Source organism: Zalophus californianus, chromosome 17 (genome assembly GCF_009762305.2).
Source record: "Zalophus californianus isolate mZalCal1 chromosome 17, mZalCal1.pri.v2, whole genome shotgun sequence".
Taxonomy (NCBI): Eukaryota; Metazoa; Chordata; class Mammalia; order Carnivora; family Otariidae; genus Zalophus; species Zalophus californianus.
The window spans coordinates 12,183,463-12,197,322 of NC_045611.1; the positions used below are offsets into that span (position 1 = coordinate 12,183,463).

At 43.8% G+C, this 13,860-nt stretch overlaps 1 protein-coding gene across 17 annotated transcripts in view; it reads left to right on the forward strand.

The window, feature by feature from the left end:
• Positions 1 to 1,838: 1,838 nt before the first annotated feature.
• WDR59 (WD repeat domain 59) overlaps positions 1,839 to 13,860 on the forward strand; it is an 84,570-nt gene continuing 72,548 nt past the window's right edge. For 5 of the 17 annotated variants that reach the window (XM_027618802.2, XM_027618809.2, XM_027618805.2 and 2 more), the window contains exons 1-2: positions 1,839 to 1,990; positions 3,154 to 3,233. In XM_027618802.2, the coding sequence (XP_027474603.1) occupies positions 1,937 to 1,990; positions 3,154 to 3,233 (134 nt within the window). In that variant the 5' untranslated portion in view covers positions 1,839 to 1,936. Of the gene's footprint in view, positions 1,991 to 3,153; positions 3,234 to 13,860 lie in introns of those variants that run through there. The other 12 variants (XM_027618804.2, XM_027618808.2, XM_027618812.2 and 9 more) reach the window with 5 other exon arrangements.

The window sequence follows — 13,860 nt, forward strand, 5'->3', positions numbered from 1 at the left end:
GTACTCTGAGGACCTGACTCTATATGCTTTTCGCATTCATTAATTGGACAAATGGGGAGTGCCTTGATGTGTAGTCACCATGCAAGGCTGAACAAAACAGATCTGGTCCTTCTCTTCCCAAAGCTTGAAACTATTTAAACAAACAGATATTGAATTACAAATTGTGATGTGTATTCCGAAGGAAAAGGAAGCAGCACAGGTCTGTGACTGTTTTTTGGAGAACTGCTTTATCTTTGGAACTCATCCCCCCTCTTCACCCTTAAGGGTCTTTGTTCACTTTCAGTGCTGAAATGCTTTTTCTGATAGCGTATTCTATGAAAATGCTAATGTTATACTGAAAATCTTAAATGTCACCTTGTTCAGGATGCCACATCGGGTTTCTTATTTAGGCTGTCCTTTCCCCGCACATTGCTTGCCAGTCTTTTATAAAACCCAATTCATTCTCCCAAGTGTAAACTTGTACTGTGACCAATTGTCCCACTTTGTCTGGACGGAAGGGTTTCCTGAGCAAGTTGGTCACCCTAATTTGTTGATATGCCTTTTTTCCCCATTCCATGCAAGACTCCGGGAGGGAAGGTAATCTTTCTCATCTCTATTCACTCAAGGACCTGTACATAGAAATAGTGGTAATATTAACAAGAACAAGAGTATTGACTACATTCATGGCCCTGTGCTTAACTCCTTACAAGAAACAAATTAACGAAGTAGGTCATTTCTCCTTTTCATAAAGAAATTGAAGCTAAGCTAGGTAAGCTAAGATTTGAAAGGGTGGGACAGAAGAGAACTCACCACTCACCACATTGTTAGCACAGTGGTTCTCAAACTACTTGATCTCAGGATCTCTTTATGCTCTTAAGTATTGTTAAGGACCCTCCCCACCAAACTTTTATGTGGGCTGTATCTCCTGATAGTAAGTGACTATTAGGGATTATTATTTATTATTATTTTTTATTTATTATCTTTTAAATATTTTATTTATTTGACAGAGAGAGAGAGAGCACAAACAGGGGGAGCAGGAGAGGGAGAAGCAGGCTCCCCACTGAGCAGGCAGTCCCATTCGGGGCTCCATCCCAGGAGCCTGGGATCATGACCTGAGCCTAAGGCAGACACTTAACTGAGTGAGCCACCTAGGTGCCCCTATTTTTTTTTTTTAAGTAGGCTCCATGCCCAGTATGGAGCCCAACTCGAGGCTTGAACTAAGGACCCTGAGATCAAGACCTGAGCTGAGATCAAGAGTTCCATGCTTAACCCACTGAGCCACCCATGCACCACATAACTAGTAGAAATTAAAACTGAAAATTTAAAAAATATTTTTTCATGATTTCACTTGAATATTAATGCACATTAATATTAATAATACATTTTGTAAGTAAAAAATACCTATGTTTCCTAAAATGAAAAAACTGTAGTGGGAAGAGTGGCAAATCTCTTCAATGTCTGGCTTCATAGAAAACCGCTGGATTCTCACATCCGCTTCCGACGTTCAGCTTGTTACTACATACTACATACTACTACATACTTGTTACTATATACTACATACATGTTACTACATAGCCTCCCTTCGCCAAACCCGCACTCGCGAGCTCTCCGCGAGTTACCCACCGGCTGCTCACCCTCGGACTACGACTCCCGGTAGAGCTTGCGGCACGGGGCGTGTGCCTGCAAAGCAGCGGGGAGCGTGGGTCACTCAGGCTGAGTGACGGAAGTGGAGGGGGCGTGCCTGTTTTTGGGTAGGTGCGGTGCGGCAATTGGAGGAGCCGGGAGAGAGGGCGGAGCCTGTGTTTGGGTCAGCCAATGGCTTGAGGTCTGGCGGAAGAGGGGGACGGGGCGTGGCAGGGCTTACTCGCGGGCTGCGTGGGGCTCACTGAGCCCGGGAATGTGGGTTTAGGGGGGTGGAAACGCGCAGTCCTGGGGCGGGGGCGGTCGGGTGCAGGAGATGGCGGCGCGATGGAGCAGCGAGAACGTGGTGGTGGAGTTCCGCGACTCCCAGGTGAGCCGGGGGCCAAATGGAGTCCTCTGGGCATGCGCCCTCATCCGTTCCCCTCCCCCACGCTGCCGGGTCTGTCTCGGGGGTGGCGGAGCGACCCTCCAGCCCGGGCTGGGGAAGAGGGGTAAGGGGGTGACCCAGAGCTGTCAGACCCGAGAGGGCGAGGGGAGCCTTGATGACCGTTGGAGGCGGTTGGGGCGGGCACGGACGGGATTTGGGGGTTCCCCGCAGGGGTCCGGGGAGTAGGGTCTGCCTTCGGACACCGAAGCGCAGAGACTGCGCGCGAGTTAGTGTTGAGGAGAGGCTTCCCGACACCTGGGTGGTGAGCGAGAGGGTTTGCTCTGCGAGGCTGGGTGCTCGAGGCTTAGTGACTTTGGATAAGTCGCAGAACTTCTCTGAGCCTCAGCTGCGTGGAGGTAACCTTCCCTCACAGGACTTCGATTAAAAGAAACACAGAACTAACTATAAAGTACCTGTTTCGGCAGCTAAGCTTTTAGGTGGTTGCTGATGCTAGAATAGTGGAAAATACCATATAGGGAATAGGAGTGTGCGCTGCACGTATTGCCCAGGTTCGAATCCCTGGTTCGAAATCCGGGTTCAGCCCTAGCCTGCCATCTCCTCCGAGCGCATCAGCTTTCTCACCTGTGTGAAGGTGAGAGTCGTGCCTGCCTCATAGGGCTGGCGTGAGAATTTTATGATATATTGAGGATATGTGGTACAGTGACAGACACGTGGTTAGCCTCAAGTTACTTTAGCGTTTACTAGGGATTTTTTTTTAACCATTTTTGTATTTCGTGCCTTCCTAATGCTAGCCCTTATGCTAAGTGATTTATCTATATTTACCTTTTCTAATTCATGAAAGAACCAAGATAAGTCGGTGTTATCCCTTTTTTCCAAACAGGGGAGATGATCCCTGTTTGGCTGATCTCAAGTGACTTGGCCAAGGTCTCCCATTATGTGGCCGAATTGGGATTTGAATGCAGGCATCTGGCCCCAGGGCTCTTGTTGGGTTCTTTGCAGTACTTTGCTTCATATTGTAGCAATCTGTCATACAGTAATTCCATAATAAATACCCCATTTGCCCTTCCCCATCACCTAGGACAGTGTCTTGGGTGATTCTCTCCATTCATTCAACAAATATTTATTGACTACCTTCTGTGTGCCAGGCTTCCATCCATGGATTTATGCAACAGGAATTTACTGAGCCCTTGCTGGAAGAACACTGCACACTGTATCAGTACTCAAGGTGATTTGTTCTGAAGGCAAATCTGGATTACAACAAGGGGTGATGTGGTTTCTTCTTTCTAAAACTCCATCCCTTTTTTTGCCATAAAGATTAATGAGTGGAGGAGCCACCCACCGATTTGCTCTGTGGTTCCCTCTGATACATAGCCCCCATGGAGAATTTGAGCAGCAACATTCGGATTAAAGAATTCTAAGGCACTTTGCACTGTCAGCACGGTGTCTCTGGGAGGCCTGCTGTCCCATGGGAGGCGCCAGACTCCTAGGGAAAAAGCGCCACATTCCTGTTACCCTTCGTGTTAATTGCTTTCACTGGGGACTGGGAACAGAGTCATGTATAGTTACCTCTGAGCCTATTAATTTGGAAGCTACTAATCTGCAAATGCTTTAATTCTCAGAGAAACCCAGGTAGTCTCTGTATAGAGCTGTAATTGAAGACACCTGCAGAGAGGGTGCTGACACATATATTAGGATGTATGAAGCAATATCAAATAATTAAACCTGAGCAGCAGTGGTCATAGGAAGAGAACAAAGTAAATTGGGTAATTTAACTGCCTTGTGGGGGTTTCTATTTTTCTTTCTGATTTTTCTATTCAGTTGGAAGGGTAAGACTTAGTTTGAATTAGCATGGTTTTGTGGTTGTTTCTGGTGGTAACTGGAAGGGATCTAGACCCCCTTTATTAACTTTATTCAAGTAGAAAGAAAAAATCAAAACTCTTCATATTGTCTTTCTGAAAAGGGAGGACAGAACAGTAAACTTTTCAAAACCCCCTGCCTCTTCTAAAAATCATTTTTTAAAAAATCAAAGCATTTTGGTTTTCAGAGAAAAAGCCCAGCCTGAAAGGTGAAATTTTTTTCTACAGTTTCTACAAGCGTCATTCACTTTTATAAAACCATGCCTTGAGATGTTATTGTCACTGATTAATAGCAAAGAACCTGTGGTGCTTGGCAACTACTCTGAAGTGATCCCTGAAATTGATGAGTGTTAAGAAAACTTAGAGATAACTTTCTTTTCTTTTCTTTTCTTTTTTTTTTAAAGATTTTATCCATTTATTTGACAGAGACACAGCTAGAGAGGGAACACAAGCAGGGGGAGTGGAAGAGGGAGAAGCAGGCTCCCCGTGGAGCAGGGAGCCTGATGCTGGGCTTGATTCCAGGACCCCAGGACCACGACCGGAGCCAAAGGCAGACGATTAACGACTGAGCCACCCAGGCGCCCCTAGAGATAACTTTCTAGAGCAATACTCTCCAATAGAATTTCCTGTGATGATGGAACTGTGGCCATTGGACACTTGAAATGGGGCTAGTGCAACTGAGAAATTGCATTTTTAACTTAATTAAAATTGAATTAATTGCCATTTAAATAGCCACTTTATCAAGTGGCTGTGCTATTAGAAAGTGCATTGGAGTTGAAATCGTTTCCCCTGGCAAAGAGGTAAGATGGCAGAATGTGCAGTTCACAAGTCTCTAAACCAACGGGAAGAGCAGAAACAGTTCAGAAAGTGATTGTGATGAAGACAGGAATTTGAACTCATAGCAGCAGTTTGCTTAATGTCTCTGCTTTGGCATCTGTGGGATGTCTCAAACTCAGTATTCCAAAGTAGCTGGCCCTACTTGGGGACCACTCTCCCTGCACCCTAACTTTATGCTGCCTTCCAATTCATCCTCCCCAGAGCCAGAGCAGTTTTTTTTTTTTTTTAAACCAGGTTTATTGAAGTATAATTAATGTACAATAAAATTCCCCCTTTTACGTGGACAATTTTTTGAGTTTTGCCAATGTATATAGTCCTGTAACCAGCACCACAGTTAACGTATAGCACTTCCTTTGGCAGCTGCTGAGGTGATTTCTGTAAGACAAGGAATGTACGGTATAGAACCCTTTGGGCCTGGCCTGTCACACTTAACCCAGTGCCTTTGAGATTCACCCATGTTGATGAGCATCAGTTAGTATGGTCTTTTTTATTGCCCACCAATAGTATTCCAGTGTATGGAGAGACCACAGCCTGTATCCAATCACCTGTTTGTGGATATTCAGGTTGCTACCACTTTTTGGCGATTATGATTAAAGCTGTGATAAAATATCAAGTTGATTTTTTTAAAACCTAACTTTAAGACCTAGGGGTGTCTGGGTGGCTCAGTCAGTTAAGCATCTGACTTCAGTTCGGGTCATGATCCCAGGGTCCTGGGATCTTAAAATCTTTTTTAAAAAAATGATGAAAACCTTAGTGGAGTCTGTAACACTGAAGGGGATAAGAACTATACATAAGCACTGTGCTCAGGTTAACAATTCTGAAACCACTGTACGTGTCTTTTGGAATGAACAAGTAAGTAAATGGATGGAGGATGGCAGGGGGACCCCGTTTCTCACAGTAAGAATGGGAGGTTACCAATAAGCAAAGGGTGGAGCCAGTGTCACTTGTGATAATGGATTAGAGTAGAAGATGTTAAGTATGAACTCATATTCAGCTTAATATAGATAGAGATGATTACATATGGAAATATTTACAGATATATGTATACACATGGATTAGTACACACATACATTGCCTGTTTTGTCAGATGAGAGTACCTAGAGGCAATAACACCCCAAGAGCAGTGAGCACATCTAACACCAGATCTTGGTTTCTAATGTCATTCTCCGATAAAAGAAACCAGGGATCCTTAGAGAAATGGCTAATTTGGGGACTACAGCAGGAAATATACATGATAAGAGTTAAGCATCTTGTAGTGCCAGAAAATAAGGGAGTACTGTATATTTAAAAGATATATAGGGCGTCTGGGTGGCTCAGTCGGTTAAGCGGCTGCCTGCTGCTCAGGTCATGATCTCAGGGTCCTGGGATGGAGCCCCACATAGGACTCTCTGCTCAACAGGGAGTCTGCTTCTCCTTCTCCTCCCTGCTTGTGCTCTCTCTTGTTATCTCGCTCGCTCTCTCAAATAAATAAAATCTTTTTAAAAATAATACAAAATAATTAAAAAATAAAAGATAAACAAACAAATGAAAACAGTGATGGGAGTATGTCACAAGAACACATGAACCCCCTGAAGAGCTCCCAATGGTGAAGGCTGGGACAATTTGAGAAACAAAGTAAAAATAATAACATAAAGTACTACTGGATTATAATCCGAAGTATAAAATAAATAAGAATTCATACTGATAGAAGCAACTAATTGAAGAAAAAGAAAGAAGTGAAGGAAGGGAGGAAGGAAGCAGACCCTACTCTTTTAAGTCTGGGCTGCATATACTGACTATTTTCCAAAGACTGCAGTTTAGACAGAAGGCAAAAAGAGTGAAGTTTACAGTGGAGAAACCTGACGAGCACTACCTCAGCCAGGTCAACATCAACAGTGATATGTCATGTTCACAGTAAGCAGCCTTGATGCGATGGGATGAGAATGACACCTTAGCTCTGGGGTCTTCCTCCCCAAAACCCATAATCCCAGTATATTCATGAGAAAGACATCAGACAAATCCCAACTGAGGGACATTCTACAAAATACCTGACTAGTACTCCTCAAGGTTGTCAAAGTCATCAAAGACAGTCTGAGAAACTGTCACAGCCAAGGAGCCTGAGGAGACGTGATGACTACATGTAATGTGGTATCTTGAATGGAATCCCAGAACAGAACAAGGACATGAGGTAAAAACAAAGGGAATCTGAGTAAAGTATGGATTTGGGTTAATAATATCAATTTTGTTTCGTTAATTGTAGAAAATGTACCATACTAGTGTAAGATGTTTTTAATAGGGGCAACTGGGTGTAGGGTATATGGTAACCCTCTGTACTGTCGTCCCAGTGTTTCTGTAAGTCTAAAATTATTCTAAAATTTTTTTGAAAACCTAAACATTTTTTCCTAATTCCTTTTAATACTGTTAATCAACATAATTGATTTTTTAAATATTTTTTCATTCAAATATTTGTTGAGTGCTACCACATACCAAGCACTATTCTAGGCACCAGGGAGACAGCAGGAGTCAACAAGGCAAAATGTCTACCCTCAGGGAGCTCAAAGTGGAGCAGCTGGAGAAAGATGAAAATAAACAGTCACGGAGGGGACAGTAGGTGTAAGATGTGATGTGAGAAGTAGGCCGAGACCAGCACATAAAACAGTCCAAAATAAGGAATTTATATTCTACAGGCAACAGGAAGTCACTGAAGCATTTTCATCAAAGGAGGGATAAGTTAGGGTTTTTTTTATAAAAGATTTTATTTATTTATTTGAGAGGGAGAGAGCACAAGCAGGGGGAGCGGCAGAGGGAGAGGGAGAAGCAGGCTTCCCGCTGAGCAGGGGGCCCAATGCGGGGCTCCATCCCAGGTTATGACCAGAGCTGAAGGCAGACGCTCCACCAACTGAGCCATCCAGGCACCCCTTCTGTTTTTTTTTCCTCCTAAGATATTTATTTATTTATTTATTTATCTATTTATCTATTTATTTATTTATATTTTTTAAAGATTTTATTTAGAGAGAGTGCACGTGTGTGTGCTCAAGCAGGGAGCGGGGAGAGGCAGAGAGAGAATCTTAAGCAGACTTTGCACTGAGCACAGAGCCTGACACTGGTTTTGATCTCACAACCCCAACATTGTGACCTAAGCTGAAATCGAGAGTTGGAAGCTCAACTGACTGAGCCACTCAGGTGCCCCTTAAGATTTTATTTTTAAGTAATCTCTACACTGAATGTGGGGCTTGAACTCACAACCCCGAGATCAAGAGTCCCATGCTCCACCAACTGAGCCAGCCAGGTGCCCCTGTGGCATAGTCTTTATCAGGCATTCTTTTTTTTTTTTTAAGGTTTATTTATTTTGTTTATTTTTTTAAGATTTTATTTATTTATTTGTCAGAGAACACAAGCAGGGGGAGCGGCAGGCAGTGGGAGAGGGAGAAGCAGGCTCCCCCTGAGCAGGGAGCCCGATGTGGGACTCGATCCCAGGACCCTGGGATCATGACCTGAGCCGAAGGCAGACGCTTAACCGACTAAGCCACCCAGGCGCCCCTATTTATTTTAGAGAGAGAGTCGGGGGGGAGGGGCAGAGGGGAAGGGAGAGAGAGTCTTAAGCAGACTCTGTACTGAGCGGGGAGCCCAAAGTGGGGATTGATTTTAGGACCCTGAGATCATGACCTGAGCTGAAACCAAGAGCCAGGCACTTTTTTTTTTTTTTTTTTTTAAGTAGGCTCCATGCCCAGCGTGGAGCCCAACTCGGGGTTTGAACTCATGACCCTGAGATCAAGACCTGAGCTGAGATCAAGAGTCGATGCTTAACTGAGCCACCCAGCCGCACCTATGAGGCATTTTTCTAATGACATTTTAAAATTTTTTGGCTTAAAAATTATTTTATTAGGAATTTATCACACATGTGAGTGCTATGGGTACCATGTGAAGAACATTAATAAAATGTACCCTCCACATAGCTTACGTAGTAGACCATTGTAGTCAAATTTACCCTCTGGATACCTTTTCCAGAACATATCCCTCTCTTCAGACCCTTTAGAGGCAGTGATTAATCATTTCTGGATTAATTATTTATTTGTTTTTCTCTGTAGTTTTAGCACACATATATGTAATTGTAAACAATATTTTGTTCTGTTTTGATTGTTTTTGATGATTCTGTAGATGAAATCATATGGTATGAATTTTGTGAATCTTGGTTTTTTTTTTTTTTTTTGGTCCTACTATATTGTTTTTGAAGCTCATCCATGTTGACTACCATGCCTGTGGTTTACTAATTTTTCTGTGAAGTAGTGTTCCATTGTATGAATGTGCCACAGTCGATTTATCCCTCTGTCATTAAACATTTGGGTTGTTTCCAATTTTTACTGTAGACCATCATATATAAATACGGTATTTATTTGGGGTAGAATTGCTGGGCCACGGATTGTGCATATTCTTCAGCCTCATCAGCAAATATCAGATTGTTTTCCAAAGTGGTTCAGATTTTATATTCCTAGCAGCGAGCTTAAAAAATTCCTTTTGAGTCATATCCTCATCAACACTTGGGGTTATCAGACATTCAAATTTCCCATCCTTTCAGCAATTACTTCTTGAGAGTCTACTGTATGCTAGGCACTGGAGATGGCAGGATGATGGTCTGAATATTTGTGGCCCCACCCACAATTCCTATGTTGAAGTCTAACCCCAGGTTATGGTAGTAGGAGGTAGGGCCTTTAGGAAATGATTGGGCCGTAAGTGTGGAGCACTCCTGAGTGGGATTAGTGCCCTTTCCTGGGCTCTTCTCCCTTCCCCCTCTGCCGCATGAGGTTACACCTGGGTAGTCTAGGAAATGAATCCAAACCAGACAAACAGGATGCCAGGTTACGTCATCTCTCTGCCATGTGATCTTGGGCAAGTTAGTTCCTTTTAAGCCTCAGTTTCTTTATCCATGAAACAAGAATAATAGTATCTACCTGTGTCCAGGATTCCCCACACTATGTCTAGTTTCACTAGGAGGATTCACAGTTGTATTTGCAGTTATGATTTATTGCAGTGAAAGGACACAAAGCAAATTCAGAGTGCAAAAGCACATGGAGTAAAGTCTGGAGGAAACTAGGTACAAGAGACCTTTTACTGTGGAGTCACTCAGGACATGCTTAATTCCTCCAGCATCGAATTATAGCAATACATAGGAAATGTGACCAGGGAAGCTCATTAGTCTCAGTGCTCAAGGTTTTTATTTGGGGTTGGTCACGTAAGCACCCTGTGGCTAGCATGAACCACAACTCCACACCCCAGAAGGGCAGCAGGAGCTCAGCATAAACCACGTTGTACACACAGTGTAGGTACAGTGAGCCATTCTTATCAGTTAGGGAATGGTGGGAACCTTCCAAATCCCAAGTTCCCAGACACCAGCCAAGAACCCGCCTTGCAAGCAGGCCTTTCTGAGGTGAGCAGTCTCATGCCTGCTGTACTCTTCTGCACACTACCTGACAGTTAACTGTGACGATTATATGAGGTAGTCGACACCGAGCACTCAGCACAGTGACCAGCATATGTTAAGTACTTGATACATGTTAATGATTATGATTATATTAGAAAACTTGTGTAGGAAGCAACACATAGTCTGACAAAATAGTCTTATGGAGCCGAAAGGACCTTTGGAAGATAGCTCATCCACTTTCTTATTTTACAGATGAGGAACCTGGGACTCAGAAAGGTTAGGTGATTTTCCTAGTCATACCCAGTGTGTGCCATTTCAGCTTGCAAGAACGCAAGGATGTTCTCATTTTAAAGAGGGAGACTTCCCGGGGTGCCTGGATGGCTCAGTTGGTTAGGCATCTGCCTTTGGCTCAGGTCATGATCCCAGGGTCCTCAGCAGGGAGCCTGCTTTTCCTTCTCCCTCTGCCCCTGTCCCTGCTTGTGCTTTCTCTCTCTGTCAAATAAGTAAATAAAATCTTTAAAAAAAAAAATAGAGTGAGACTTCCCAGAAAGCACCCATTGTGCTGAGTCTGTGAACACAACCTCGGATACAAACCTCTAGAAGGTATTATATGGGGATGGTTTAAAAGCAGCCTCAGCAGCAGTGTCTGTCTCTGATTTAAAGAGACTGGATCTTGTCATTTGAAATGCTGTGATCCTTTTTATGTCCATCGGTTTTAGTTTGTGATTTTATTCTATGAAATCTGATAGTTCCATTACAGTCGTTGCTCAGGCATGTGACAAACTGATTTGGGGGACCTGACCTAGCTCTCACTTGTGTTGTTTGGATGTTTCCCATTTTGCATCATGTGGAAGGATGAACGGGCAAAGTGTTTTCATATTTTTGAACAGCTCTTTCTAATTCAGCTGGGGTTGAAAGAGAAGAGTTGATTTCTTTCCTAGTCCCTTCAAATCGAGATTTTGTTCTGCAGATAGCATTGGTCTCTATAGAGGGACTTTCTTCTGCATTGAATCAGGGTAGAAAGATAGTCTTAATGAAGCTATATGTTCCAGATTTTTCCCAGAGAGATAAATCTTCTGAGAGAATCATTGTGTTTGTACCAAAATTTAACTGTAAATCCGAAATGGATTGGTAATGCAATCCATCTCCAAATTCATTGTCACCTGACCATTGTAAAGTATCATACCTGTCATTGTCTAAAAGATGAAAATGTTATAGCATAAGCCTTTTATTGGTAGCAGTTTTATTGAGATATAGTTGACACATTGTATAATTGCTTGAAGTGTACACGATTCAGTGGGTTTCAGTGTACTCACAGAGTGAAACCAGTACCACCATCATTTTTAGAGCATTTTCCTCACCCCAAGAAGAAATCTTGTACCCTTTAACCATCAGCCCCCAGTCCTCCAACTACCCCAGCCTTAAGCAATCACTGTTCTGTTTTCTTCTCTATTGATTTGCCTATTAAGACGTTTCATAGAAATGCAATCACATAGTATGTGGTCTTTGTGATTAACTTCTTTTACTTAGTTTTTTTTTTTTGAGAGAGAGCACGTGCGCAAGGGAGTAGGGGGAGGGCCAAAGGGAGAGGGAGAGAGAATCTCAAGCAGACTCCCTGCTGAGCATGGAGCCTGAGAAGGGCTCCATCTCATGACCCTGAGATCACGCCCTGAGCCAAAATCAAGAGTCTGGCACTCAACCGACTGAGCCACCTAGGAGCCCCTCACTTGGTTCTTCTTAGGGTTTGTCCATATTGTAGTATGTAGCAGAAGTTCAGTCTTTGTTGTGGTCGACTAATATTTCATTGTAGGGATATATCACATTTTGTTTATCCATTCATCAGTTGTTGGACATTTGGGTGGTTTCTGCTTTTTGGCTGTTAGGACTCATGCTGCCATGAACGTTTCTGTACAAGTTTTTGTGCAGCTTAAACTTTTAAGACCTATATTGTGTCTGGTAGCTCGCATTTATTCGGTACATACCGTGCACTGTGCCAGGCATTGTACTAGTGAGTTGATTTTTACTTGTGAGCAATTGTAGTCAAATGGAGGAGATGTGTCAGTAAATAGAGGATTATTATAAAGTATCCCAAGTACTATGTAAAGATAAGCCTTGAGTACTATGGAAGCACAAGGGAAGCACAGGTGATGCACTGGGTGTGTACAAGAGGGATGGGTCAGAATAACTTTCTGGGATGAGCCTGCACTGAATCCTGAAGGACAAGAGGGAATTAATTGGCTAGGTGAAGAAGGAAGAGAAGTGTTATCCAGGCAGAGGAAGCAGCGGGTGTGGGGGTCCAGAGGTGAGAGGGTGGTGCTTGCTTGAATTTGGAGGGCTAGAGGGAATTCATAATAAAGAATTCATCATGGCGGGGGTGTTGGGATGGGGTTGGAAGGTGAGAGACGCGAGTCGGGCTTTGGCAGTGAGCCGAAGAGACGTCTAAGTGATCTTTACGCTCATGCTAAGGGTGTTGTCCTTCACCCTGTGGGCTGTGGGAGCCACTGAAGTAGCATGAGCCAGCAAGCAGGGGAATCCTCTCTCTCAGCCATCACTGGGGCTCTGCTCCCTCTCCTGCAGTGGGATCATGTGGCTCCCACGGTTCTTAACTCCCTGACTCCCAGACTTAGCATCTCTCAGCTGCTCCCTGCCTGGTGCCCTAAGGTGGGGAAGCCTCCAGGGGGTACTCCTGTCCCTCCGCCCTGGAGCACCAGCTTTACTCTGGTTAGGTGCCCTTCTCTTCCTCTCCATTTTCCTTTTGGGACAGCCGAACATGACCCTCCTTAAATGTGCTACGAACATGATGTTGACCCCTTTTTTCTGGGATAGGAGTAGGAACACATCTGTTAGGTGGCCTTTTTTTTTTTTTTTAAAGATTTTATTTATTTATCTGACAGAGAGAGATAGTGAGAGCAGGAACACAAGCAGGGGGAGTGGGAGAGGGAGAAGCAGGCTTCCTGCCGAGCAGGGAGCCCGAGGCGGGGCTCGATCCCAGGATCCCGGGATCATGACCTGAGCCGAAGGCAGTCGCTTAACGACTGAACCACCCAGGGGCCCTGTTAGGTGGGCTTTTGTGTCTTACTTTTTAAAAATAACTTCCTCTGTTAAGGTGATATGGTGAGTTATGATACTCTATTTGCAGTTTTGGCTCCTGGGATTTTTCTGTGTGGTTTTTAAACACTGAGAATATTGTTATATAAATACGCATCATTTACTTGTAGATAAAATGAAATAAGCAACTCTCTGTATAAAAGTTTTTCTGCGTTTTGATGGATTCTGGAGGTGGAATTTTTGAGTCATAGCCTTGACTTTTATTATTATCATTGTTATTACCAGGCCACTCTCTGTTATCACTGTACCACAAACTTAGCGGCTTTAAACAATACCCATTTATTAGCTCACAGTTCTGTGGGTCAGAAGTCCAGGCATTGCTCAGCTCCTTTCTCTGTTGAGAGTCTCCTAAGCTGAAATCCAGGTGTCAGTTGTCTGGGTTGTCATCTGGAGGCTCAGTTGCCTAAGGAAGAATCTACTAAGAGGCTCATTCAGGTTGTTGGCAGAATTTAGTTCCTGGGGGTTATAGGACTGAGGCCCGTCCCTGTTTTCTTTCTCTTTCTTCCTTCCTTTCCCCCTCCTTTCTTTCTTTTTTAAGATTTTATTTATTTATTTGACAGAGAGAGACACAGCGAGAGAGGGAACGCAAGCAGGGGGAGAGGGAGTGGGAGAAGGAGGCTTCCCACAGAGCAGGGAGCCCGATGTGGGGCTCG